The following is a 26,516-nucleotide window of genomic DNA, read 5'->3' as shown; positions in this document are numbered from 1 at the left end:
GAGGTCACAACCCAAGCACTCTGCTCACTCAGCGCTCCAACATTCACTTCCCCTTCAGTGTGTTATTTTCTCTTGCTGAGAATTTTTTCATATGTAAGCCCAACGTGACCACAATATATCACTTTCATGATGATCTAAATGGAACCAGCAGGAATGTCAGCTTAGGTGAATGACTTCTCTCTCTCACCTTCCACATGCAGTTTTCTTTCTTTTTTTTTTTTTTTTAAGATTTTATTTATTTATTTGAGACAGAGAGAATGAGAGAGAGAGAGAGCACATGAGAGAGGGGAGGGTCAGAGGGAGAAGCAGGCTCCCCGCCGAGCAGGGAGCCCGATGCGGGACTCGATCCAGAGACTCCAGGATCATGACCTGAGCCGAAGGCAGTCGCTTAACCAACTGAGCCACCCAGGCGCCCCACATGCAGTTTTCTTGAAGGACCACAGGAAAATACGCTGTGCCAGAAGAGAGCTTTCTCACAGACAGACATACTGTCCTGCAGCCAAGGGCCACCAAAGGTGGGCAACCCGTTCATAGTTCTCAAGGACGGGAGTGGGGCTGCCTCCCTCCCCTTCTCTACCTTCTGTCCTGGCGCCCATGGGCACGCCTGCTCGAGGCCTTGGGGTGGGGAATGCTGGCGAGGTGGATACACTTCTCTTTCCTTAGGGCCTTCCCTCCCACTCTGCATAGAGCAGAGTCAGGGCGGAGAAGGACAGGTGTCGGGGACGGTAGCTTAACCTTGCTTAAAATGTTGCCTTCATCGTCTTCCTCGTGGTCTCCCTACCTCATGTTTTGTTTTGGCTCTATGTCCCGTAATTGAGCTTCAACTGACCGAAGAGGCACAAGGAAGGGATAGGGCTGTGGCAGCAGAAATCTGGGAACCTAAGGATAATACTACATCTGATTCTCATTGGTAGATTCCATATTTCTGTTCACTCTCACAAACCATTCCTCATTCCCAAAAGTGAAGGGGACATGGCTGCTTTTCGAAGGGGCTTGGTGATCTGAGGCAGAGCATGTGGAGCAGAGATTGCCGTGGGCTCAGGAGCCTCTTTTCCTTCAATCAGGGGAGGCTCAGACCCTGGGAGGAGGGACAGTCCTTATTATGAGGGCCCACTTGGTTAAAAGGCCCAAACACGAAGAACCTAGTGAACATCATCAGAGGGGCAAGATGTGGGGCGTGGAGCTAGTGGGAAGATGGTCCCATCACCCCTGGACCATGTTCCTGGGAGGGGGATGGTTTGCTAAAGTGGGCTGGGGAGCAATAATATTGCATAGTTTTGGAACAAATCCTTCTGGTCAGCTACAGGGGAATAAAGGGCAGAGAGTAAACCCCAGGCAAGGATTCACTTATCCTGAGGATGAAAGAAATGAACGTTGATGCTAACGTACCACCTCTGAAGTATTTCTGGCAGGTGTTTGGAGGATCCAGATGAATGACCGCTGCAGTTACCTGTCGAGTCAGGGCCTTAAGGACTTTAGGGGACGCTAGTACTAGCTGGAAAATGCAAACTCTCAGCAGAGGAAATGTAGTCTTCCCTTCTCTGGCTAAAAGAGTGGTCGAGGTTGGCCAGGGGAAATGATGGTGTGGTCTCTCTCTGCAGATTTATTTGCTGAGTACCTGCGCCGCAGCTGTTGAATTTCCAGACACAAACAAGTATGTATCCTGTGAGCCTGGCCGAGCCCACACAGCAAGCAAGAGCCAAGCTGGATTCCATTCTGCTTTGCACATCAGCCGTTCTGCCGCGAGCTGAACTCCAGGGCAAATGCTGTGCCAGTAGGGAAAGCACCGCTGGATTGATATGGGCAGTTCATGGGGGACACGCCTGGCCTTGGTTATTCTGGGGAGAATGAGAAACAGAAGGAGACGAAGAGTTGCAGAAACATATGTCAGTCTCAACAAAACTGGGGCACAGCAAGGAAAAATCTGGTTTCACTAGTCATCCTCAACATGCCTGTGTGTGTGCTTGTTTATGTTTAGGTAAGCCTGGCCTCCCACGCACTAACGAGTCAGCAGACAGGGAAAAAGTGGCCAACTCCGTGTCAAAGGCCAGTGTGGCGTGCACCACACAGAGGTGACCAGCAGCGACCAGCCGAGGGCACTCTAGGGGCTGAAATCCCCTTTGTTTTGTCTCGTGCCCCCAGAGGGCCCCTTTTCCTCATTCACCCCAGGGCTCCACATAGCATCTTCTCCGCCCAGGTCACCAGTTATTTGAAGGGGTCTTGAGAGAAAGTGAAAGAGAAGGACAAAGGGGTCAAAGATGATAAAAAAGGGAAGATGTAAATGTATATATGTTTCTTCTTTTCACTAGAATGTCAGTCCTTGACGTCGCCTGTTGTGACCAATGACTACGTTTTCCTCTACATTTCCTCTACGACCATATGGAAGACTGAGCCAGGAAGAGGTGAGGAGATATGGAGTGGAAGATGGGATTTTGGGGGCTCTCAGGTAGGTTTCAGGTGGCAGGTGGGGAATGCAGCTCTGTGTAGAAAGGGCTGATGGGGGGAGCCTGGATGGCTCAGTCCGTTAAGTGTCCGACTCTTGATTTCGGCTCAGGTCATGATCTCAAGGTCATAAGATTGAGCCCCACATCAGATGCTGCACTGGGCATGGGGTCTACTTAAGATTCTCTCTCTCTCCCCCTCTGCTCCTTCCGCCGCCCACCCCCGGCTCACATAGGCGCATGTGTGCATGCATTCTCTCTCAAAAAAAGAGAAAAGAAAGGGCTGAGTGGGACCACTGCAAGTTGTTGGGGCCAGAAGAGTTGTGAGGTGGGGATAAAGTTTGATATGAAGGGAAGAAGCTGAGGTCGTTGGGATGATGGTGCTTAGATACAGTTCAGCATTCCTCAGGTCCTAAGAGAATCTGGTATCTCTGGCTGGTCGGTATATCAAAAGGAGGATGGGGACATTTGCAGAGTGGAATGGGATAGTCTTCCTCAAGAATAATGAGTCCAGAGGCATCACATTGCCACTGTTACCCCCGAGTCAGACATTTCCCCTAGGGCAGTGGTTCTCAAACCAGCAGGCTCCACATCACCTGGGAACTTTCTAGAAATGCAGATTCTCAGGAGCCCCTGCCCCCCCCCCCCCCACCCGGCAACCCACTGAACCAGAAACTCCTGGGGTAGGGCCCAGCAATCCGTATTTTAAGAAACCCTCTAGACGATCCTAATGCCCAGTCGAGTTTGGGAACCACTGGTCTAGATTATAATGAAGAGTTGCTCGAGTGAGCCGGATTCAGCAGGAGGAAGGCCCGAGAGACTGAGGCAAGGTGCCAGCTTCCCTGGGTGTGTTCAAGGTCAGCTGACCTAGTTTTAGCCTCTGTCCTTGGGCTCTGGGTCCTCTGCCCTTTCTAAAGAAAGACTGAACCAGCTCAGACCACTGCACTGGCACAAGATCACACTTTAGTTCAGAGACACATTTGCATAAATACTTGAAATGGATCCACCCCTGCAGGTGGAAGCCTGAGAACCCGTGGCTCTCCACAGTCCTGCGACTCTGCAGCCCTGCAGGCGATGGATTTTAATACCGAGGACAGTCACATTCATTTTTGAAGACAGCTCGGGGGCACAGCTATGGCGCTTTGACATTCATCATCGACTTCCCCACTCTGCACCTCTCTTTTACTAATGTTTTTCCCCTCTGAGGTAGATTATTTATCGGGGAAACCAAACAGGAAAAATTTTTTTTCATTTAACTCTGTTAGTCCTTTGCAAACAGGCTGAGTCTCCTGTTTGGGTCAATAAGTGCATTTTTTTTTTACCTTTTCACCTATACCCTCTACCTGAACCCGCACTAGGTCCAACCCGCCGGATAGTAGACTTTAGGATCTGTTGTCCCCATTCTCGTCTCCCCATCGTGAATTCACACCAAATTGGAGTGGCTGTGGCAATGGCAGGCCTGGGTAGGCCGTGCCGCCTCCATAGGTCGAGTCACCGCAGTGGGTGCTCCGGTCTGCGCCCCAGCACCCCGAGTCCATGAGCACGAGACCGGCCCCGCCCCCCGCCCCCCCACCCCCCCCCTCCAGGGATCACAGCGGGCACGGCTGGCTTCCACAGGGCTTGGCGTCCTCGGGTTTCAGAGCCTCGCTGCAGGTGGCGGAGGCCTGGCCGTTGGGGTCCCGGCACTCCACGGTCCGCCGCTGCCGGCCAGCTCCGCAGCTGCTGGAGCACTCAGACCAGTCCCCCAGGACCCACTGCGCATTGAGCAGGGGCTGGATGACGTTGGTGGTTGCCCTCTCTTTGCTGTTCTGTGTGCTGAAGTTCACGTCATTTGGAACGAAGAAGGTATATTTGACTTTGGGGGGAAAGACCTCACCAGGGACAGTCAGGAGCTGCACGGTCAGAGGCTCGGGCAGGGGCCGGAAGCTCTGCAGCCGCTCCAGGGTGGCAATGGAACCGCTGTATTTAAGGATGGTCCCCTTCACCAAGATGTCCTGCTCTATGGCAGAGATGGCCAGGTTTCCATTGAGCAGGTACTGCCCATCGGCCGTCTTCAGCGCCAGGTAGCTGCCGTCGTGCTGGACCCCCGGGTGGCTTCGTTGTTTCACATCAATGTTAGTAGCCCCGGCCGGGATGGTGACAATGTCGTTGTAGCCGTAACTATGGTAGGGACAGAAAGAGCCCCTGAGGACCAGTGGCTACCCAGCCCAGCGCCTCAGCAAGTTAGCATGTTGGTGACTAGGGTGGGCGGTCACAAAGCGCTAGCAAATCAGCAAGTGGTTGCCCCAAAGTTCCACATAACTTAGCTGCTGGGGCCGACAAGAATGTTTTGTACATTGGGATTTTCAAGGGTTTTTGCTTTGCCTGGTAACTCTGCTTCAAATGTGTGGAGTTCGGATGTGTGGATCTGGATATCAGCACAGAGGAAGACATCCCAGAAGGGCTTGCAAAACCGCATCAGTGCTGCCAAAGCCGACAGCTCTGGGCTCAAGGGAGATCTCAAACACACTTAGCTCCCTGCACGGGTATAAGCCTTTGCTTGGCCCCCTTCATACCCAGAGTTCAAACCCATGTGGAAAAATCTGCTCCCCACACCAGTCCCAGAATCCGACCAGAGTGGACATCTCACTCCACCTCTTAGAGCCAATCAGCCCCTAGTATTTGGTTAACATGGCCCCAGGGCAGGAGCCAGGGCGATAAAGCTGCTTCTGGTTGCCTTCCTCTGTGTTTCAACTCTGTTGTAGGTCTAGAGCTTTACGTGGGATGGAGAAACCTTAGTTTTTATTCTTCTCTTCTGGGGCAGAAGTGTTTGGATTACATAGGCCGGGAGGAAAACAAAGAAGATTGAGGACAGGAGGTCGGTTCTCTGCTACTCTTGCCTTCTGCCCACTCAGCTAGCTGCTGAGTCTAGGGTGGCTCTGAAAGAATCCACAGCCCCATATGTCTAATGCCTAAGAGAAAGCCAGCTAGCAGACCTGCTATCTGAATATCCCACACCACATGCTTCTTTTTTCTCTATCCTTTGCGTTTAGCTTTGAAGACTGCCAAGCTGTCTGCTGTGGGCTGGTTCTGTTCTCTGAGGCCGACAAGGTGAGAGGTGGCGAGAGACAGAGAGGAGCACAGTGTGGCCACGTAACATATGCCCTGGCCCTTCCTCTCTAGGAACTGTGTGCCATGGCAGGAGAAAACCAGCCCAGGAATTAAGACATCTGGGCTCTCTTCCTGGCTGTCGTTAACTATCAGTGTGACCTCAGGAGAGTCATGTGATCTTTTTGTGCCTTGATTTCTTCATCTGTAAATGGGGAATAACAGTATTGGCTACCTGCTGGACTTATTTTAGGAATCAAATGAGGCCATAGAAATGAAAGCACTTAAGAAAAAAAAAAGAAATGCAAGCATTTCAGTACTAGGGGTTTCATGAACATATGGTGTTCAGGTGTGCGAAAGCATCCAGAGTTCTCAGGTTCATGAAAGCACTAAGGCCACCAAGACCCCCCTCTTTGGACCCCCTTTTTGAAAGATCCACCTGCAGAAAGGATGGGACTCACCAGGTGTAGGGTGAGATGTCCTTCCCAAAACAGGCCTGGAAGAGCCGCTTTCTGGCAAGGGCCCTGGTTACTCAGCATAGCTCTATTGCTGGTTGACTCAGAGCTGATACACCCCTATCCTCAGGGCCGCTGGCTGCCCTGTGCACTGTCCTCTCTGTGGGCCAGACCTTGTGCCAAGCGTTCCGCCCGTCTCATGACTCAGTATGATGATTCCGAGATAGAGGGGACTCCCAAAGCTTTACAAAGAAACTACAGCTCAGGGCCGCATGGGTAATAAGTAGCCGCCACAATTCGCATTTAGGCCAGTCTGATTCTAAAGCCTGTTCCGCTCTTCTGGAACCTAGGCACAGAACTATGGTGAGACTCACCTGGAGGGGTTGAGGGAACCGGACACCTTCCTGCAGGAATTGCCTTTGCCCCCACACACCCCACATTTGTCCAGCTTCCTAGGCGAGTCCACCACGTGGTCACAGCCAGCCTTGACACACTGGCCACGGACGCAGATGGCTAGAGTCTCTGGTCCACACAGGGTGCCATCGATCACCTGCAGCAGGGAAGCAGAAGGTAACAGAGGGCATGGTGTGCACAGAGGCCACCCACAGGCGGGGTCGGAGCAGGTGGCCTTCCTCCCCACCTGTGGTTCTGAGCTCCAGAAGGGCTCTTACCTTGGCCTCGAACACTTTGAATTCACTCCTTCCCCGGGCTCGGCAGAACAACTTGCAGCGGTCCCGGGGGGACACCCCCGCATACTTGGGGACCCACTGTAGGAGGTTCCCATCCACGTCAGTGTAATTGTAGGCATTATACTTCTCACACTGCTGCTCCCTGAAGCTTTTCCCTACAAAGAGTAAGAAACGGCATGCAGTTAACATGCCTTGCTGAAGCAGAGAGGACCCAGTGGCAGAAATGCCAGCTTCAGGGCCCCTTTCTTCCTCCTGGTTTTGACCCAATCCCAGGACATCGGTTCAGTGTCATCTGGGCCCAACATTCCTAGACATGCCCGACCTAGGTCCATGTGGCAAGGAAAGGAGCATCCAGCCTCAAGCTGGGCTTTCTGGGATAAATATCCTTTCCATTTGGGGGAAGATACCAATTCTATCTTACAGATGAATAAACTTAGTAGGAACAGAGGACCATTCAGTAAGCTTGAATGATGCGTGGAGTATATTTTTGGGCCCCTGCTAATCATGCTCGATTTTGACTTCCTTCATGACATTTAACTGGTGACCCAAACTCTCAGATCGACATCTCTAGTTCTGATCCTGCCCCTGTAACTCACCTGCTGTAATTCTGGATGTCTCCGGGGGACCTCCATGTATAGCAGGATGATTACCTTCAGCTCAGAAAAAGCCTAACCCCATATGGCTCCTCCACGAACTGGTTTAGTTTTCATTTGGGGATACTGCCACATTCTGGTGTGAGATTGGCATCTGATATCTGCGGAACACTTGAGTATCTGCATCGACTATTTCCAACCTGTCCTTAAGTCCTACACTCTATTTATGACAATCTGCGATTTTAAGTGTCTCCTTCCCACTCTCACCATCTGAGTCCACCTCCCACAAGCCCAGGCCTCTCAGTTTCATGTGAGACCTAGTGCCCAGCCTCCTCTCCCATCCTGCTGCATGCTGCTTCCAGAACAATCTGTCAGAAGTAAGAAATGGGTTTTTTGGTTTTTTTTTTGGCCCACAATCCTGAAATTAAACCTGCTCTTACTACTGAGGTTTTCTACCCCTGCATCTCTGCACGGCCTATGGAGACTTTTCAAAACACAGATGGCCATGCCCTACTCCTAAGATTCCGATTCAGTGCACCTGAGCGGTCTGGGAATGCTGTGTTTCAACAAGCTTCCCAGTGACATGATGGGACAGCCTGCACGGAGAACCTCCAGATACCATTTCAGCTTTCACAGACCTTTGCTGTGTAGCCTTAAAATGCTAGTATGCTGCTTGACTCCACCCAAGTGAATGCTAGCCCCTTTCAAGCCCCCCCATCTCCACGCGGGCACATGTCCTCCCACACCCCGTCACCATCTCCATCCTCCAGGCCCTGCTCAGCCCTAAATTCCTGTGACGCTTCGGACTAGCCCAGGCTTTTCCTTGCTCTGAATTCTTCATAAGCCGGGGGTCCGGGCCTCAGAGCTTAGGGCTTTAGTTGCTTTGTAAAAGGCATGTGGATCTCTAACTAGATTGCAAGTTCTTTGAGGACAGAGACCATGCTTTGTGCATTTTTACAATGTCATTTGTAACATCTATTATAGTTTGAGCCACACGAGAGGCACTAAAAACCACTTGTTGATGGAGAGGCTGATCCCAGTGCAACTGAAATCATTCCGTCTACCTTGTGCCTTATCTTCATCCCTTCCCCTCTTCTCTCTCTCTCTCTCTTCACCCCATGTGCCAGGCAAATTCTCACGATTCCAGGGCAAAGTTTCTAGAGCTGCATGCCGCTGCCGATCCTTCTTGTCTTGCAAAACTGCAAAGCCTACAGATTCCCTCATTAGACACCAACCCAGTGTCAGTGTGTCTTTGCACTTGGATGCATCTCTCTTAAAACTCTGCATGTCTTTTGCCGTCTGCCAGTATTTCCTGGAGCTGCACAAAGGGGAGCTGGATGGGATGGTGGGGAAAAACTGCTAATGATTCCCTCTCACCAGTTTTGCTGCTACCCCTGCTGCCTCTGAGTTAATGTGTGTGCTTTCTAGTGGGTACTAGGAGGTAGGAATGTATGCCAAGGGGAGGTAGGGGCGGTGCTGCTCTCTGTTAAGGTTCCATCAGGCAGTTGCCACAGCCTCAAGGGAAGATGGGCAACTCTTTTCAGAAGGAATGTGCGTTAGAATCAGATTCAAAAACCCTCCCTCCACCCTGGGCTGAATGTTGGCTGGAAAGACAGTGGAGGTTTGGCTCTGACACTTGCTTTGGAAAACACTTCTATTCTGCACACAGACAAGGGTTCAGATGCCTCCAGGAGGATTATTATCCTAGACTCTAGCTCCTCTGCTGAGCTCCTCCCAACTCCCTGAATAAGTTTGGTTGGGAATGACATCCTCTATTTCCACATCTTGGAAGATCGGGGCAATTTCTTTCCTTGACTTTGCTACACTCTCCCAGCACAGTGAGAGTTGTCTAGGGGCCACTAGGCTTTGCCTTAAAATTTGGTGCCTTGCAGGGTCCCTTTATGTCTGGCTCACAGGAAAGCTCTGCATCCTGGGAGACCCACCCTACTTCTTGTCTGGGGATCTGCTGCAGTGACAACAGTAGTGACCATCAGTGGCGATTACCGTCAGGGGGGCATTCCTCTGTGTGGCACGACTGATACTTGGCTCTCCGACCCAGGCAATATCTTCCTCCGTTCTGAGGCTCAGGGTCCTTGCATTCACGGTGTGAAAACTGTACTCCTCCTCCGCAGGTCCGGGAACACTCTCCCCAGGGTCCCCATGGGGCCCAGCCTCCATCCACCACAGCCTGCAACACACAAGGCCACCCTGAGTCAGGAGCGGGGCGGGGTGGGGGGGGAGGCTCAGCTCTCAGTGTAACAGGGGTCCCTGGCCCTGACCTCCTCACCTAGTTATGCTCATCCTGGTGGGTGTTGTTCAGTAAACTGCCCTAATCATTTGCTAGTGACTGTGTGGCTTGCTTGGCGATTGGCCTCTTGAACACAGAGGATGTGCTGGACTTCTTCACTGCTGACCTCCCAGTGTCTAAAACAGTGCCTTGCCATTAGTAAGGTGCTCAGTATTAGTTGTTGAATGAAACAACATTTTATGGGAATAAAGTTGTGTCTAATGCAGCAGTTCTCCATCAGGGCCATTTTTATCCTCTGGGGACATTTGGCAATGTTTGAAGACATTTTGGTTGTCACAGTTGGGGAGGGCGCATGCTGCTGGCCTTTAGCGGGTAGAGGTTGGGTGCTGCTAAACATTCAACAAGCAGCATTCAACAATGAACACCCACCATGAGCACCCAATAATGAGTATCCAACGATGAACATCCAACAACGAGCATCCAACAGTGAACATCCAACAATGAGCACCCAACAATGAACCTCCAACAATGAGCATCCAGTGAGCATCCAACAGTGAACATCCAACAGTGAGCATCCAACAATGAGATTCCAACAATGAGCACCCAACAATGAACATCCAACAATGAGCATCCAACAATGAACCTCCAACAATGAGCATCCAACAATCAGCATCCAATGAGCATCCAACAGTGAACATCCAACAATGAGCATCCAACAATGAGATTCCAACAATGAGCACCCAACAATGAATACCCAAGAATGAGCATCCAACAATGAGCACCCAGCAAGCATCCAACTACAAACATCCACCAATGAGCACCCAACAATGAGCATCCAACAACGAACATCCAACAATGAAGAAGACAGCCTCCTACAACCAAGACTCATGCAGCCCCAAATGTCTCTAGTGCAGAGGTTGAGAAGTCCTGCTTTAAAGGAATAATTGCTGGGAACTGTTGCTATTGATCTACCAGCTACCAGTTCCAATGGTAGGATAATGCCTGGGAAATAATCAGATTTGCTTCCATCCTTACAATCAACCTATGAGAAGTAAGCTTTGCCCTTGACTGGTTCACAGAGTTTTCAAAAGGGAAATAATTTTAAAAAATGACAAAAGTTGCTTATATAAAAAATGAAAAATACAGAAAAGTATAAAAAAGGAAACCAACACTTAAAAAAACCACTCCCCAAATAAAACCACTGATGTGATTTTCATCAATAACCTCTCACGCTTTTGCTCTGAATAATCATAAAGATGTGATGTTTTAATTTTACATAGTTATGATTCTGTCATATATATATAGTGTTTTATGATCTGTTTTTTGCCCTTAAAAATAGATGATAAACATCATCCCATGATCATTCCATGTCAAACTCTCCCTGCATTGAGCTTGGCTCTGGTGCCGAGGAATGTTGGACAGACCTCCTCCCCTCCCCTCAGTAATGTATGAAGCACGTGCTTTGGACGGGGGTAGAGGGAGTCAGTACACGGAAAAGAAACTCAGTGTCTGAATGGGGAGGATGAGAAGTGGCTGAGGATGAATCTGTGAATCCTGCCCTGGTTCAAGCTTAGCAAGAGTGTGGCTTACCTGGCCCAAGCAGGATCCTGAGCCTCAGTGCAAAGGACATGCCACTGAGGACAGCCCTCTGGAGAATGAGTGCTCAGGCCACCCTGGTGATTCAGTGCTGGGCCCAGACCGGGCTGCGAAACTCGGCGGATGCTGTTTCATAGGCAGGGCTTAGTGACTTGCAGTAAGAGAAATGTGATCAGCCTCACAGTTTGGAAGTATTAAGAGCAGGGCAAAGAAACGAATCATTTAAAAACTCTCGCTGGCATTGCCTTGGTTTTTCTTCTAAGTTTCCTCAGTCCTAGGCCAAGTTTTCTCTGCCTGGTCAGAGACAGCTTGATTCCTTCTCCCCTCCTGAGTATGGAATTCCCACAAGTAGTCTCATTCTCCTGACCTCTGAAGATGAACGCAGCTCAGACATGGGTAGGTTATGAATACTTTTCCCTCAGCTCTTGCCTGAATGTTCCTCTTCTGCCATCACACTATCTGTTTATAATGGAATTCATAATGGCCTCCCTTTATTGAATGGCCACGATCTGATCTTTGTGCTGGAATGCTTCATGCCTATCACCTATCCTCATAAGCCTTCTGGTCCGCCCCAAAACAATTCCAAAGGGGGAGTTCTCAGAAGGCCCTGAGCACTGGTGGTGTCGTCCGTCTGCTCTGAGTCCAGCCTCGAAGGGCTCCTCTTGAGTTTGGGTAAATATGCTTTGCTTTGTTTGTTAAAAGACGAATGATTTTACTTAGACGTCATAGTTGCAGCCTGGCCCAAAGTCTCTTAGTTCGTGGCTCTCAAGTGTGGTTTCTTCCTTGAAAACAGCCCTCCCCCTCCCTCTCCTCCCACACCCCCAAGTGGCCATCCCTCACCTTGGGCCTGTCCACTTCCTCCTCAGGCAGACAGCTGCCATCCCAGCAGAGGTGCCCAGGCCCACAGGGCGTCCCATCAGCCCATGGTAGACTGCCGTTCTTCGTGTGGCAAAGGGGCTCGGTGCCACCCGTGTGGCACCAGAGCTGGGCGCAGATGTCCTGTGCAGAGGTGTTGGGGCAGTGGCGGAAACCCAGCCCAAAGATCTGCTTGCACTGCTGATCCAGCTCATAGAGCGCGCTGCGGCCTGGCAGGTCTGTGGGCAGGGGCAGGGCCGAGGTGGGGGCATCCAGGAGACAGTCTCCTGAGAAATGGAGGAAAGCAGAGGAACGAGAATGAGGAGCGGGGGTTTCCCTCTCTCAGCTCTCCAGTGGCCTCCCACATTACACTTAAATTCCTACTGATGGGGTGTAAGACCTAGCCATCAGAATTTCTTTGACCATAAGCTAAAAACTCAACACTCAATCATCTACATGAGCTTATCCAATTTTTGACTATCAGTTAAGTAAAATTTTATTAGGATTGAATTTTTTTTTGTTATCCAGAACATCTTATATACATTCAGCGTGTACCTAGGGAATGCCAGCTAACTGTAATACTAATCTACGGCACATATAACGGGGGATGCAAATGCGCTCTCAAAAACCATGGCAGGCAAAATAAAGCCTAAGTACTGATGTTTGGATAATCTATTACTTTTGTCTCTTAGGTGTCCCTGTCTCGTTCGATGAGAACAATCAAGAGTAAGTTGTGTTTTCACTGCTTTACTGAGTAAGTCCAATGGTTTTAACCCGGCATGCCACCCACCCCCATCCCCCACCCTTGCTGTCACACTGACCTGTTCCCTGCCTCTTTGCCATTCCTAAGCTACAGCATGATCTATCTCTCCAGCCGGGATGCTCCCTCTCTCCTCTGTACTGCGTTCTTCCATTCCTTCGAGCTCTGTTCAAACCCACCTCCTCCAGACAGACCTTCTCAGACTAATTCTACCGGCTCTGGGACTAGTCATCTAAATTAGCCCAGCCACGCTGTCTGCTGGAAGATAGGGCAAGGAAGAGTACGCTTTGTGGGGAGGGGCACATCCCCCTAGCCTGCCATGGCACAGGGCGAGGCTGGGTGAGGAACACCTGTCCGACATCTGTTCTATCCGAGACACCTCTGATGCTCCGTGAAGGAGCTCCACCAGAAGCTGCACACGTGCCACCGGCACCCTCGCCATCATGGAGGCGGGTGGGGCAGACCTCAAACACCAGCAGCGGGCCAGAAAGAGGCAGGGAGCAGCCTGCGGGACACCCACCGTGCCCACCGTCCAGGAGCTCCGTGAGGTACATGGCACTGCAGGGAGACCAAGGCAGCGTCTTGTTCAGGTGGACGAAGAGCGGCGCCATCATGTGGTGCTTGCCCATGGGCCCAAAGAGCCGCGCGCAGGGCTTGGAGTCGTCGTGGGGCATGCTGAGGACGTGCCCTGGGGTGGAGAGAGACCTGAAGTCCACCCTAACCAGTCTCCACTGCCCTCCAGCCTGCCCTGTCCCACCCCAAGAGCTCCCCACACAGCCCAGCACCCCTCTCCCTCTCTCTGGGGAGACAGCCACCCTCCGCTGACAGAAGAGGGAGTCTCGGGCCAACCAGTCACCAGCTCCTCATGGGGATGGCCATGCCCTTCTTCCTTAAAGATTTTTTTTTTTTTTTTAATCTCAGAGAGAATGGGAGACAGAGAGCATGAGAGGGGGAGGATCAGAGGGAGAAGCAGACTCCTCACTGAGCAGGGAGCCCGATGTGGGACTCGATCCCGGGACTCCAGGATCATGACCTGAGCCGAAGGCAGTTGCTTAACCAACTGAGCCACCCAGGCGCCCCCTTAAAGATTTTTGTTTGGGGCTTCACTCTGGGCTTTTCTCTTGCAGAAAACTTTCTCAGAGTACTGGGGGAACCTTGATAGCCCTTTGTTTTCTGCCTCAGCCTGTCCTCAGTGATTCACTCCCTGACACAGCACTCTCTTTACAATAGATTTCCCCAGAATTCTTACTGTGACTGCTTAGCTTGGGCAAAGCATCGCAACTTTACCCGAGCATTTCTTTCATTTTGGCATTTTCCTGGGGACCCCTGATGATGATCCAAGACCCTATTTTAATATTATGGCCTCATGTTCAGGGTGGGAATGGAGAAAGTACAGTATCTATTTACATATAATCACTCTGTCAGAACTCTGAGTAGAACCTGGCCAAGTGTGAGAGCTGCATCTTCCTTAGACCCTGGGCTGGCCTGGATTTGGAAGAGGCAGTTCCCCCCTGACAGAATACAGTAGGCTTGGCATGGCAAGTCTTACCTAGCTCATGGGCCAGGGTGTAGGCCGCCTGGAGCCCCTCATCCTCGATCACGGAGCAGCTCTTGTTGGGGTCGCAGATTGTGCCGATGTCCGCCACGCCCAGGGTGTCACACATCCCCTCCTTCCCACAGAAGTTCTGCTTGGCAGAGAGAGTGAGGGCATGAGAACAGATATACAACAGAAAATCTTCCTATTTCTGCTTCTCCTAAGTTGAAGGAAATTTTTTTTTTTTTTACAGAGGGGGAGAGTGAGGGAGGGGGAGGGGCAGCGGGAGGGGATGAGAGAGCATCTCAAGCAGACTCCATGCCCAGCAAAGAGCCTGACACGGGGCTCGATCTCACAACCCCATGACCATGACCCGAGCGGAAATCAAGAGTCGGACGTTGAACCTACTGCGCCACCCAGGTGCCCCTGAAGGAAAATTTGTAAGCCAAAGGCCTTATTTCCTCACAAAGGCCACTTGTGTGAGGAAGCCCATTTCTTTTTCTACACAGGTGTGTCCTAGGGCTGGCTGGGACTTTGTGTCCTAGAGTTGGCATGTCCTAGGGCTGGCTTGTTTTGGGAGGCAGGATAGCACAGTGCTGAAGAGTACGGACCCTGCAGCAAGACGGCCTAGGCTTGACTATGACCCCCTGTGTGTGTGGGGGCAATCTATGCCTCAGTCTCCTGAGTTGTAAAATGGGGCTTGGTGGGGTTGTCCCGAGGACTAAAGGCGTCAACAGGGCAGCACATATTATTAGATTTTCCAGCCTTCGGGAAGCTATCTGTTTCAATTGCACCAGCTAGGAGGGCAGGCCTCCTGATTTGGAGAAATCTCAAGGTGACCTCCAGCTCCCTGCTTCTGTGTTTAACAGTCATTGTAGATGGACCTTCTCTCTACATTCCAACTCAAGATCTTTTACTGGGCAGTTTGAACCCATTTCCTCTTGTTATGACCTCAGCAGACAGCTGGTCACAAACTTTTGGAAAAGAGGCCTTACGAGATTCCTCTCCTTCCCTTGCAAATACCTCACACTTGTCCTCATGACCTCGCCCTCATCATTCCACACACGAGGCTCCTGGCGTCTAGCTGGGGCCAGCGGGGAGACATTTCCCATGTTTGCGCAGGCCTCGTGGTCCTCCCTTTGATGCGCCATCCCGCCTCCCTTCCTGCCTGGGCTCTCTGGAGCTAGCCCACAGACCTGTCTGGTGAGCAGAATGGCTGTGTCAAAGTGTTCTGGGTGCCGGTCACTGGGCTGGTTGAAACGCCGCTGCCAAGTGCAGAAGTTGCGCAGGGTGAGCCCCCCGTTGTCAGACACTTCTGGGCCCCACTTTTCATCCTCCACGATCAGCACTTTTACCACCATGAGATTGATGGAATTTCTAATGCTGGGGTGCTTGTAGATTCGGGCTGCCACGGACATCAGCGTCAGGATGTGGTTCTGTCGGGAAGATGGGAGCAGGGGGAGGGAGGGGTTCGATCTCCCGGCCCGTTGCCTGCCCGCTGCCGCCCCGCTCCGTGTGCCGGGCTCTGCACTGAGCGCTGGAGATAAAGCATCTTGCTGAAGACTCACAACACCCCGGAGGTCCCGGCATTATTTCCCTTCATTTTACATATAAGAACATGGAGGCTCCGTAACTGGCCCAAGATCCCAAAGCTAATGAGTGTACAGCCAGCCCCTGAACCCAGATGGCCGGCCTCCAAGGCTTGTGCCTTTAACATCTCGACCAGCCACATGAGGCTGTGTAAATCGAAGTCAGTTAAAATTCAATAAAATGGAAATTACAGTGCCTTGGTCACACTGGCCAGGTTTCAAGTACATCGGTAGCCACCTATAGCTCAAGGCTTCTGTATTAAACGGAGCAGACAGGACATTTCCATCATCACCAGAAGGTCCTACTGGACTGCACTGGTTATTATTCTGCCTTAACTCTGACACCAAGCAACTCCCTGCCAGCCCCCCCCGCCCCCTGCCCCCGCCCCATCCCCTCTCTGTTCTCAGCCCAGGAGCAATTATTTGAGTGTTCAAGGTTAGTAGAATGTGTCCCTTAGAATCCAGTGGAGCATTTTCCTGATGCCTGCTGGGGTAACTTCTACTCTGCAGGATGGGCCCTGTTAACCCTGAAATCGTTCCAGTAGTCACTAATAGTTAGTCTGCCCCCGTCACCAGACCTGCACCTCATTAAACACTCACACTCACTCTGTGAAGCAGGCATTGTCATCCCGGTCTTACAAATGAGGGAGAAGAGGTTCACACGAGTTAAACAAGCTGTCTAAGGTCTTACAACTCTTAAAGCCAGGACACCGGCCCAGGCACGTCTGTCTGTGAAGCCTACACTCTCCAAACGAAGTTTCCCAGGGCTTGACTGCTGGGTTTCTGGATGACCCTGAAAGGGTTCTTCCTTTCTGCCACGGGCTTGAGAGGGGGCAGTGGGCCTAATGAGATCCAGGCACTGAGGATCACCCCTGCTTCCAGTTTTGCCCAGACCAGCTGAAGGAGTTCACATCATTGCTTGGCCTCTGTCCTATCCCTGGGTTGCCAACTACTCCCAAGGCTTTGGAGGCAGCCAGATGGAGCTCACTCTCCTGCCTCAGGGACCTCTAGAAGTGAGTCCTCTTGGATTGTTTTGCAGGAAAGAAAGGGGCAGGGGCACGCAGGCCTTCAGCTGGGAGTGTGGCCAGCCAAGCTGCCATTCATTTGCCCCCGCTCCCCGTTCCCTAGGGCACCATCTCCCGTCAGCCTTTCTTTTTTCTCTCCTGTGGTCTGGAAGGTAGGAGGGGAAGGAGGGGAAAAGAGGGTGAAAGGCTAAAGAGGGACACTCCGTCAGTTGAGGCCATGTGTGGGAGTTCCAGACGAATCCTATTATTTGTGAATGGGATCTGTCTGTTCACCTCGTGGGCAACAAGCCAAGTATTTTGTAAGCCCTACAAACAACGGTTGGCAGGTTTCTTAGCGTGTCAAGCACTCTAGCTATGTTTAGGCTGATGTAAACATCTTATCAGCAAAGCTGAAACTTGGCGCTTGCTCCTAGAGCTGGATTCCTGAGGGAGAAAAGCAATCACATCATTATGCAACTGGGGGTGAGGGCTGAGGAATGGGAGCTCGCTGAGACTACTTCCTGGCCAGGCCTTCGCTGTTTCCAGGGGGCAGACAGAGTCTCCTGCTCTCTTGCCCCAGGAAGGGTCAAATCTGATGGGCCAGGGACCAAGCCCTGGAATTTCTTCAGAGGCAACCTGTCACTCTCCTCACAAGATCTCTTCCCTTTGAGTCCCAGTTTCACAATCTCAAAATTGGGGAGACGATGTTTTACAAAGAAGGTGTGACCACAAGAGATATCAGCTGCTCAGCATCAGTCCTGGCAGGCTTGAGGTTTAAGAGGGCTCAGTGTTCTCAAGCTGACCAGATCAGACTGAGGCTCTGGGGCAACGCGGCTGAGTGGGGACCATGCACTGGCCACGCCCCCAATGAAAGCCAAAGGCACACGGGTGTCAATTTCTGCGCAAAGGAACGAGGTGAGGCACCAGGGGAGGCTTCCCGACATTAGGATTTTCAGGGAGCCTCCCTTGCGGTTCCGGGAGCTCAGAGCATCTTCTCCGGACACTAAATACCTGTCAGGCTGAGCGGGCTTGAGGGCCATTTCCCTTCAAGGCAGACGGTTAGAGTTGAGAGCATTTGGATGTCTTCTGGTTGCTATTTCAGAAGACAATTTCCACTGCAAGAGAGCTGCAAGGTCTATGTGGTCCAATGTTTCTGTTAAAGTCTCCAATCCTGGTCCTGCTCACCTCCCCTTTCGTCTTGTCTCGCTGAGGTTTTGGAGGTGGGAAGCACTGCTATCCCCACTGTTAGCTCCTCTAAGAAACCATGGGAGGAATGTCTGACATTTGCAGTGCATCTTACAGTTCCCTTGGGGGAGGGACCTGGGCGGGGGGGCAGTGGCCGAGAGAGTCTGTGAGCCTCCGAGCCTCGGCAGTACCCTGGGCCAAAAGGCCAGGCTTGACTTACAGTTCCACAGAGAGAGGGCTCAGGAGCCAGTCGAGGAGAAGGTCAGATGGCTCACTCCACCACCTGGTGTCTATTTATACTTCTTTGTGCACCACCCAAGTGTGGGCTGCTTGCTGAAGAATGTGAACAAGATGGTGCCCCTGGTGGAGTGGGGGCCCCAGCACAGCAGACAACCTCCAAGAACCACGTCAGGTAGGTGGGAGCCCATGGCCAGCCTGGCCAGGGGTGGTCAAACAACCCTGCTCTTGAATGACTTGGGGACCTCATGCCCTTAATTCTCATTAGGAAAAGACACGGCATTTTTTTTTTTTTTTTGTCTTTGCCACGAACCAGATGTTGAGAAGTTTAAACACTCTCAGTTCGTGTATTTAATAGAAAGATTGAGCAAATCAAGATAATGTCTACTCTTTTTCTAAACTGGGTTGGAAAGAATATATTGACAGGCTCACATAGGCTTCTGTGTATTCATTTGCTGCATATTACACCAAGAGAAATGTGCATGAAAAGGAACAAAGATATTAAGATCGTGGAGGGTACAGTGATATCGTAGACATACAAGTTGAATAGCTTACCAAGGTCATGCTCTATTTTAACCTGGAGACAATTATACCATCATACATCTGATTATAACTTCACTGGATCAATAATGATTATTATAACGTATCATAAAAATTATATTCATACTAAATATAATCAAATTCTGGCAGTAAAATTAACAAATGCCAAAAGTAAAAGTTGTCTAGTTTATTGCCTATCGTCTTCAGAACTAAGATTGTTTTGACTGTTTTTTTATAAGTCTCCTGAATCAGGAATTCAGTCTGGTGCAAATAACTTTCTTTTCTATACCTTCTCTCTCAAATTACCATGGATTTTTAATCAGAGAGAGACAATTATCATATAATTTCACTCATATATGGAATTTAAGAAACAAGATGGAGGATCATAGGGGAAGGGAGGGGAGAATAAAATCAGACGAAATCAAAGAGGGAGACAAACCATAAGAGACTCTTAACTCTAGGAAACAAACTGAGGGTTGCTGGAGGGGAGGTGGGTGGGACCATGGGGTAACTGGGTGATGGGCATTAAGGAGGGCACTTGATGGAATGAGCAGTGGGTGTTACAAGACACGGCATTTTTTAAGGGAGTCTCCTTCTTCACTGGTGCCCCTATGACCTGAAGAAGAGAAAGAAATGCCCTAGGCAGCTAGGCTGGGACACAGCCCTCTTTGATTCTTTGTGATACAACTAGGGACATTCCTCCCCCAGAGCTCCCATGGCAGCCAAAGCCAACTCTGGGGGGAGTCTAGAAGTCTGGGCCTGGGCCAAATGCATTTCTAGCAGCTCCTTCTGCTCAGAGTGTCATCCCTATGCTTTGCTCATTTGCTCTTCATACTGTGATTCCCATCGCTTCTCCTTGCAGCATGCCTGGGAGAGGCAAGGAGGAGAAGAGTGGCCACCTGGAAACCTTCTGACCTCAGCAACTGGTGCCGCACTTTTGCTACTGGGAGTCCTTCTAGGGCCCAAGACTGCTGAGGAGGTGGTGGAGGAGCCAAGAAGAGTAAAGAAGCAATTGGAGAAAAGAGAGGGTCCTGCACCGATGTCCTTCATCTCTCCTCATTCTCAAAATAGCAAGGGGCAATGTCACCTCTCCAAAACTACACACGCCACAAGGAGTCAAGCTTAAACACCCTGAGCCAAGCAAGCTGAAAAGGAAGGCCTCCCTGCCGCGTAGGACCGCGGAGTTGACATGGCAATGGGCCGACTGTGAAGGCACGTCCTACTCTGACAAACGCCATCACAAAAGGCAACTCCACGATTAGCTACGCTTTATTGAGCACCTACTATGTGCCAGGCACCGGGTCAGGTGCTTTCCATATTTTATTGTATCCTCAGGGTAATGCTGGGACGTTGGTATAACTGTTCCTGTTTTGCTGGTGAAGAAATCAAGGTGCGGAGAAATCGGTAACTTGCTCAAGGACACTCAGCTTATTTCGAGGACCCTTCAAAGTATATGCTCTTAATCACCACACTGGCTGCCACCTCTCCTTGCTGCTACAAGACAACTATGGCATAGCCAAAACAAACCCAAAGCACGCCAGCAAGCAAGCTTTCCCCTGGCATTGTCTACACCTGCGGAGGCAGAGGTGGTAAATCAAAGACCTTTGAATATTAAGGCATTTTCTTTGGGAAAAGCTTCATATTGTTGGTCCTTCTGACTGGAGCAGACAAAAGAGACAGAAAAGACTCATTCTCTTGCCAGGAGGGGAACAGAGTTCACACACGGATAGAATACAAGTCTTTCCCCCATGAGGATGTAGGTAGCTACAGAGCAAGTGGGGCATGCGTCTGCTTCTGTCACTATCCAAACCAGGACGCTTTTGAGAGCGAAGATGATGCTATTAATAATCATGCCAGAACAGGCCTAAACGGCGACTGTGCTGGGAGATGTGGTCCCTTTAGTGTTAGGGCTTGTGGGAGACATTTTCCCAGAGGACATGGGTAAGGGGGAGACGGAATGGCTGGGATTTAACCCTTCCCTGAAATCACTTGCTGGTAGCCTGACATCTTGGGGATCCTCTGGTCTCTGGGATTGAGGAGTGCCATTCCCCGGACCCTCTCTGCTCAGCAGAGAGTTCAGAGTTCAGCTGATACACTGGCGGGACGGATTTCGAGTCCGCCGTGGGGCACGGCCCAGCCCGCCACTCACAGCTTTCCTGCGGCAGCTTCGTCCAGGCAACAATCGGAGGCAGCCCGATGCAGACAGAGTTAATGGCCTCTTCCGAGGTGGTCCCTCCTTTCAGAAAGCCCCCTTTGTCTGAGCTCATTAACTCTGAAACCAGATAAGAAGGTGGGAGGCGGGGGCCCCTTCTGTCAAGGGATTAAGTGAACTCAAGTGTACAGAGTTCTGGAAAACTTCATTGTCGCTTCACAGTGTGACCAGCCTCGAGCGTGGCTAATTCTTCCTCTTGGCCTTGAAGGTGGTTTCTTCCCAGGATAGGGCCTCCCACTTTGGCTGGGCATCTTAGGACTGCTGGATTCAATGCCCCATTCCCACAATACAGACAAGTGTAGGGGGTAAGCAGAGCCACCGTCACAGACCCTCCTCGGGCTAAAGAAACCTCACGGCACAGTAAGAAAGAGCACTGCCCCCAGGTTCAGGAGACTTGGGTCATGACCCAGCCATGCCGCTTACTAGCTGTGTGACCTTGAGAAAGTCACAGATTCCCTGTGAGCTGAACCTTCTTCCTCTGCCTCTCTCACAGGTATTTCTGCTGAGGTGATGCATGCAAACCATTGGGCAAATTGAATGCACTCAGACAATGGCTGAACTTTCTAGAAGACTCATCATGAAGCAGCCTCACTGATGCTTATATTAGTCCTGATGAGCAGGGTCTGGCTTCACAGAGGAGGAAATGCAAGCCCTCAAGGGGGTGAAGTCTCTTTATCCTTACTTACACCCCTGGTTGCTAAGACACCCCAAAGTGCCTTCCATCCTTTGATTGTGAAGTCTCCAGGAGATTCCTTGAAGAATAAAGAACTGGATTCTATTTTGGGGAGATGGGTCTGGGCAGGCAAGGTCTTGGGGAACTAGAACTTGACATTCATTCTTGTTTTGGCTGAGCTCATGGACCTGTTTAGGAAGCCCAGGGGACTGAGCTGAGAAGTTCAAGTCTATCCTGTGGCATCTCCACAGCTGGGGAGGAGTCAAAGCAGAGGGGTCAGTGGGAGGTCATAGAAGCAGCCGTGCCTCAGTCCCTGCCTCATCCCAACATGGCGACAGCAGGGGTGTAAATGGGCAGTGACATAAGGAGACCAAGGCGGGGGTGATGGAGCTGGTCAAGCCGAGAGAGCACTTTTCCTTCGGGTGTAGGACCTGGAAGGAGATACCCTACGGAAAGGACCTCAGCCTACACAGGGGCCTGATGTGCTTTCCTGACCCACATAGGCTGGCTGGGTGCAAGAAGCGTGTCTGTGAATGGTCCAGAAACGGTGTGTGTGGAGGGACAGGGGGTGGGACAAGCATGCACTGGGTCATCCACCCAGAAATCTGTAAGGGTGGGAGCACTCTGGGGTGTCTCTGTGAGGAGAACCTGGGGCAGACCCAGCCCAGCCAAATACCTCCTTGAGGCAAATACTCAGTGTCTTAAGTTACTGGGTGATGATGGGCTGAGAGAGCTAGATGGTAGGAAGGCACTAGAGAAAACATTTTGGCTCTGAAGCCTGAAAAGTCCTTTTTCTGCTGCTTCTTTGTGTTCTTGTTGTCTTTCCTACCTCCTGGTTCTTAGGCAGACGTCAGAACCTGGTCCCTGCCTGGGGATGGGCTCAAGGCTCTCAGCTCTGGGTTTGCAGTGATTGTACTTTTAGCCTCTCTTTGGTCGAGCCCCCTAGTAGCCAGGTGTGGTGGTCCTAACCTGCGATGGGAGAAGCCCCGCTAGCTACGCTCTTGAGGACTTGCTTGAGGAAAAGGAGTCAGAGGAGTCAGCTGGTGCCTCCCTCTGCTCTCAGGGTAGTCATGGAAACAGATATTCAATCTTCATAGACCCGAAGCCTATTGGGAAGACCACACTGACGGCTCAAAGCTGCCTTACCGTGCTCTGGGAGAAGCGAATACTCCAACAGTGTGCAAAGGATACTGCTCCTGCAGGAGCCAGAGAAGCAGCCACATGGACCTCTCACCCCTAGCTCTTCCCATCCTTCCATCTAGATGTGCTTCCCAGTGATTGCAGAGTGATGAAGATGGCGTGCATCATCTAGACTGTTCTGCACAGGTGATGCGGAAGCACTTGGTGCCCCCAACAGTCGGGCATAGGCTGAGCCTAGAAGAGGGTCACTGGCCAAGACTGCCATTATTGAAAAGGCATTAACTGAGCTGCGGCAGTGGCCGGGATCCCTGCTGCAGGCATCTCTGACCTCTGGGCAGGTCAGGTCTTCTCTATCTGGCACACCTCTGGTTTTGTGCTCCTCAGGGGAAGAGAAAGTATAGCCCTCCCCTGGAACCCTTGTACTTCACCTGGTTCTTGGGGGAGGTGTTGGGACACAAGGTGACAGAGACTCCTCCTGCTGAGTCTGCACCACCTCTGAATCTAGTTAGACATGGTCTGGCTACAGGAGCTGTCCCCTGAATTCAATTTTCCTGCCCAAGTTCAGTAGAGAGCTGTGTCTGGGCTGAGAGCAGCTGGGGTGGACCAAGCAGAGTTCTGGCTCCACAAGGAACATTAACTGAAAGCGTTCATATGCCCTTCCTTTTCCACTGAAGCTTCAGTTTCCCAGGCTGAGCCCCCAGGCAGAAATTCTGTTCCCCACCCTTTTTGTGCTGATGCTGGCACTGCCAAGTTTGGCCGGGGCCGAGTGCCAGGTTGGCAAGGTAGTCCATGCCCCTTGATCAGAACCAGCTGGGCACACAGAAGTTGGGCAGCCCCTTTCCAGGTTCAACTCCCTCCAAACAATATCTTTTACTTATGGCAACCTCAGTTCTGTCCGCAAAGGGAATGAAATAGACACATCTTTCCGTCCCAGCTGACTATCCTTGGGAACCTCTCAGCTCTGGAGACAGTAGAGGGCTGAGAAATGGAGCATAGGGTGGATGCTCTTCCAAAATGTCCAGTTTTCATCTCTGTTGGGAGAGGCAGGTGCCTGGGGGAGGGGGGGGTGCGCTTTAAACCCCACTTTTAGTTCAGTTTGCCAAGTGCTGAAGGAGATTCAGGATGCCAGGGGTGAAGGTGAGCGGCAGAGGTCAAGGAAGAGCCAGGACCTCCACTCTATCCTGGAAGGGACACGGGGGAGAGGGGCAGTAGGTACCCCAAGGGTCAGAGGTTAAGAAGTGAGTTACTGCGCTTTCTCAGAAAGGAAAGCACCTTGTTTGGGGTAGGTCTTGGGAGGATGAGGAACGTGAAGGATTTTCTCAGAGGAACTGGAAAGGGAAGATTTGGGAGGCTCTAGGAGGTGACTGGGGGCCTCCAGGCAAAGTGAGTCCTACCTGTAGGTCGGCTCCATAGAAGGCAGCCATGGACGCATCGGCCACCAGCAGCGTTTCCACGAAGCGAGCCTCGGACACAAACCGCTTGGTCCTACTCGTGGCCCCCAGGGGCGGTGGCAGATCGCCGGCGCCTTCTGTCTCCTCTTCTTTGCCCCCCTCCTCCTCCATTTCCTCCTCCTCCTCCACCTCTTCCTTCTCCTGCTCCTCGTCTCCTCTCTCCTGCCTCCGATCCTCTCCCTTCACCTCCCACTCGGGCCCTCCGGGGAGGGGGTGGGCTTCGGAGGAGGCGAGCCCGGGGGTCCCGAGGCGCGCCCGCGGCCCCCAGCGCTGCAGGCGGTGCGGCTGGCGCAGGGAGCGCCCCGCGCCCTGCGGCTGGATGGTGAACTCCTCGCCGTCCAGCAGGAAGGAGCCGCTCAGCCCGCGGCACAGGCTGACGGCCGCCAGCGACTCGGGCTCCCCATTCACCGTGCCGGAGAAGAAGCAGTCGCGCAGCTCCCGCTCGCCCCCGGCCGCCCGGCCCGAGCCCCCGAGGCGCTCGATCTTGAACTCGGGCGCCAGGAAGCTGGCGTCGGGCGCCAGGCGCAGCACGAAGCCCTTGCCGAAGGCGGGCAGGTGGAACGCGAGCTCGCCCGCGCTGCCCGGCAACCGCGTGGGCTCCACCAGCTCCGAGGCCTGCCCCCGCGCGCCGGGCCGGGCCGGGGCGCCGCGGGCGAGCGGCGGCGGCGGCGGCGGCGGCAGCGAGAGCAGCAGCAGCGGCAGCAGGAGCGGCGGCCCCCGGGGGGCGGCGCGGGGCATGGGGGCTCCGGCGGCGGCGCGGGAGAGGAAGACGGCGGCCCGGCGCGGGCAGGTGCTGGCGGCGCGAGCGCAGCCCGGCCGCTCTCTCCAGGAAAAAGCAAATCAATCAGCTCGCTGGCCGACTCGGCCGGTGGGGGCCTGGCGGCGGCGGTCCCCGAGCGGCCCCTCTGGCTGGCGCAGGCCGCTCCTCCCGCGCCCGCCCGCCGAGCCGAGCGCGAGCAACTGGCTCCCCGGCCCGCGAGCGCCGGTCCTCCGCCCCTGCCCCGCGCGCGGTCCCCGCGCAGCCGCCTCCTGCCTCCTCCCCACCCCGGGAAGCACCGAGTGGGCTGCCGAGCCCTTCGTATTTATACTTCCTTCCCGGCTTTGACATAAGAGGTTTATTTTTGATCTCTCACTATTCCCGTTTCCCCTCCCCTGGGATCAGAGAGAGAAACTGAAAAGAGGGAGCGAGAGAGGAGCGAAAAAAAATTTTTGGATGAAATGTAAAACCAATCAGGAGTCAGCAAGACTCGCCCCCCCCACCCCCCTCCGTAAGTGTCAACTCCAACTTTTTTACCCTTCCCTTTACGCGCGGTCCCACATTAACTCCTACAATGCTGGACTAGCCCTTCAGGCCGAGTCCTTCGGGAGGCCCCAGTCGCTACCTCCTTTAAGGCCAAGTGCCCAGAAAAGAGCCTCCAAGAGGCTCCTGCACTGGCCCCAGAGACAGTGTTCCCATCCCTGCAGAGTCACTCTGGGGATCCGACAGTTGTAGCTCTGGTGTTGGGGATCCGATGTGTAGAAGAGAGGTCTCCGGAGAGGTTCCAGAGCTTTTCATTGTCAAGCAAAAGAGGGAGGCAGGAAAGGTCATGCTAAAATCCTGCTCCCTACTAAAACCCACATTTTCACCGCCAGCTTCGGATCAGGGGAAAAATACCACCTGGTTAACACAGCCAAGGACTCTGTTACTTGCCTTGTCCAGGGGCTGCAGGGCAGAGCCCAGCACAGTGGTTAATTATCAGAGGTGCGGTTGGCAGCAAAGTGGAATCACCCCAGAGGGAAGGTAAGCATTTCCCTAGGAGGGCAGCAGATCTTCAGGAACTGCACGTTGGGCCCTGAGAACTTGATCTGGGTACTGCTCAGTTCCCTGGGGGGCTTCACGAAAGGTTGCAAGCTCCCTCTCATGGCACTGTCCACAGCTGTGGGTACGAATGTGTCAGAATTGATTTCTTCTGCCCCACCCTGACATCTCCCCCTAGGATGAGGGGGGTTGCAACCCAGGGAGAGGAGTGGCATGATCTGCTGTCTCCACGGAGGACCACAAAACCCAGCAGTTCATGGCACCCTCATCTTAATGGCACAGCTCTGAATCGGATTCAGTGTCTTGTTCTCTCTAGGGATAGGCTCTAGAGTCGCCCCTCTCTGCCCTTGCTCCGAGTTGTCAGTGTGGGAGATTCGCTGGGACCGGGACCTTTAAGTCCTCTGCCAGCTCACCTATGCCCGGCTACCC

The 26,516-nt window shown here is 52.4% G+C and overlaps 1 protein-coding gene across 2 annotated transcripts; it reads right to left on the bottom strand.

Moving 5' to 3' along the window:
* Positions 1-202: 202 nt before the first annotated feature.
* On the bottom strand, positions 203-25,437 carry ADAMTS8 (ADAM metallopeptidase with thrombospondin type 1 motif 8). Of its 2 annotated transcripts, none has more exons than XM_064577220.1 (9): positions 24,233-25,437; positions 15,455-15,694; positions 14,274-14,409; positions 13,245-13,412; positions 11,950-12,251; positions 9,270-9,453; positions 6,655-6,827; positions 6,358-6,533; positions 203-1,838 (listed from the first exon to the last, which is right to left on the bottom strand). In XM_064577220.1, the coding sequence occupies exons 1-9, from the start codon at positions 25,025-25,027 to the stop codon at positions 1,604-1,606; spliced, it is 2,409 nt and encodes an 802-aa protein (XP_064433290.1). In that variant the 5' UTR covers positions 25,028-25,437; the 3' UTR covers positions 203-1,603. The 2 variants fall into 2 exon arrangements, with proteins under 2 accessions (XP_064433290.1, XP_054368168.1); XM_054512193.2 differs by lacking the exon at positions 203-1,838 and adding an exon at positions 3,118-4,601.
* Between the last annotated feature and the right edge of the window lie 1,079 nt (positions 25,438-26,516).

This window comes from Mirounga angustirostris, unplaced genomic scaffold, assembly GCF_029215605.1.
Source record: "Mirounga angustirostris isolate CCGP_5_RB_7025 unplaced genomic scaffold, mMirAng1.0.hap1 SCAF_13, whole genome shotgun sequence".
Taxonomy (NCBI): Eukaryota; Metazoa; Chordata; class Mammalia; order Carnivora; family Phocidae; genus Mirounga; species Mirounga angustirostris.
Note: the sequence above shows the minus strand (reverse complement) of the source record. Positions and strands in the feature narration are given on the sequence as shown.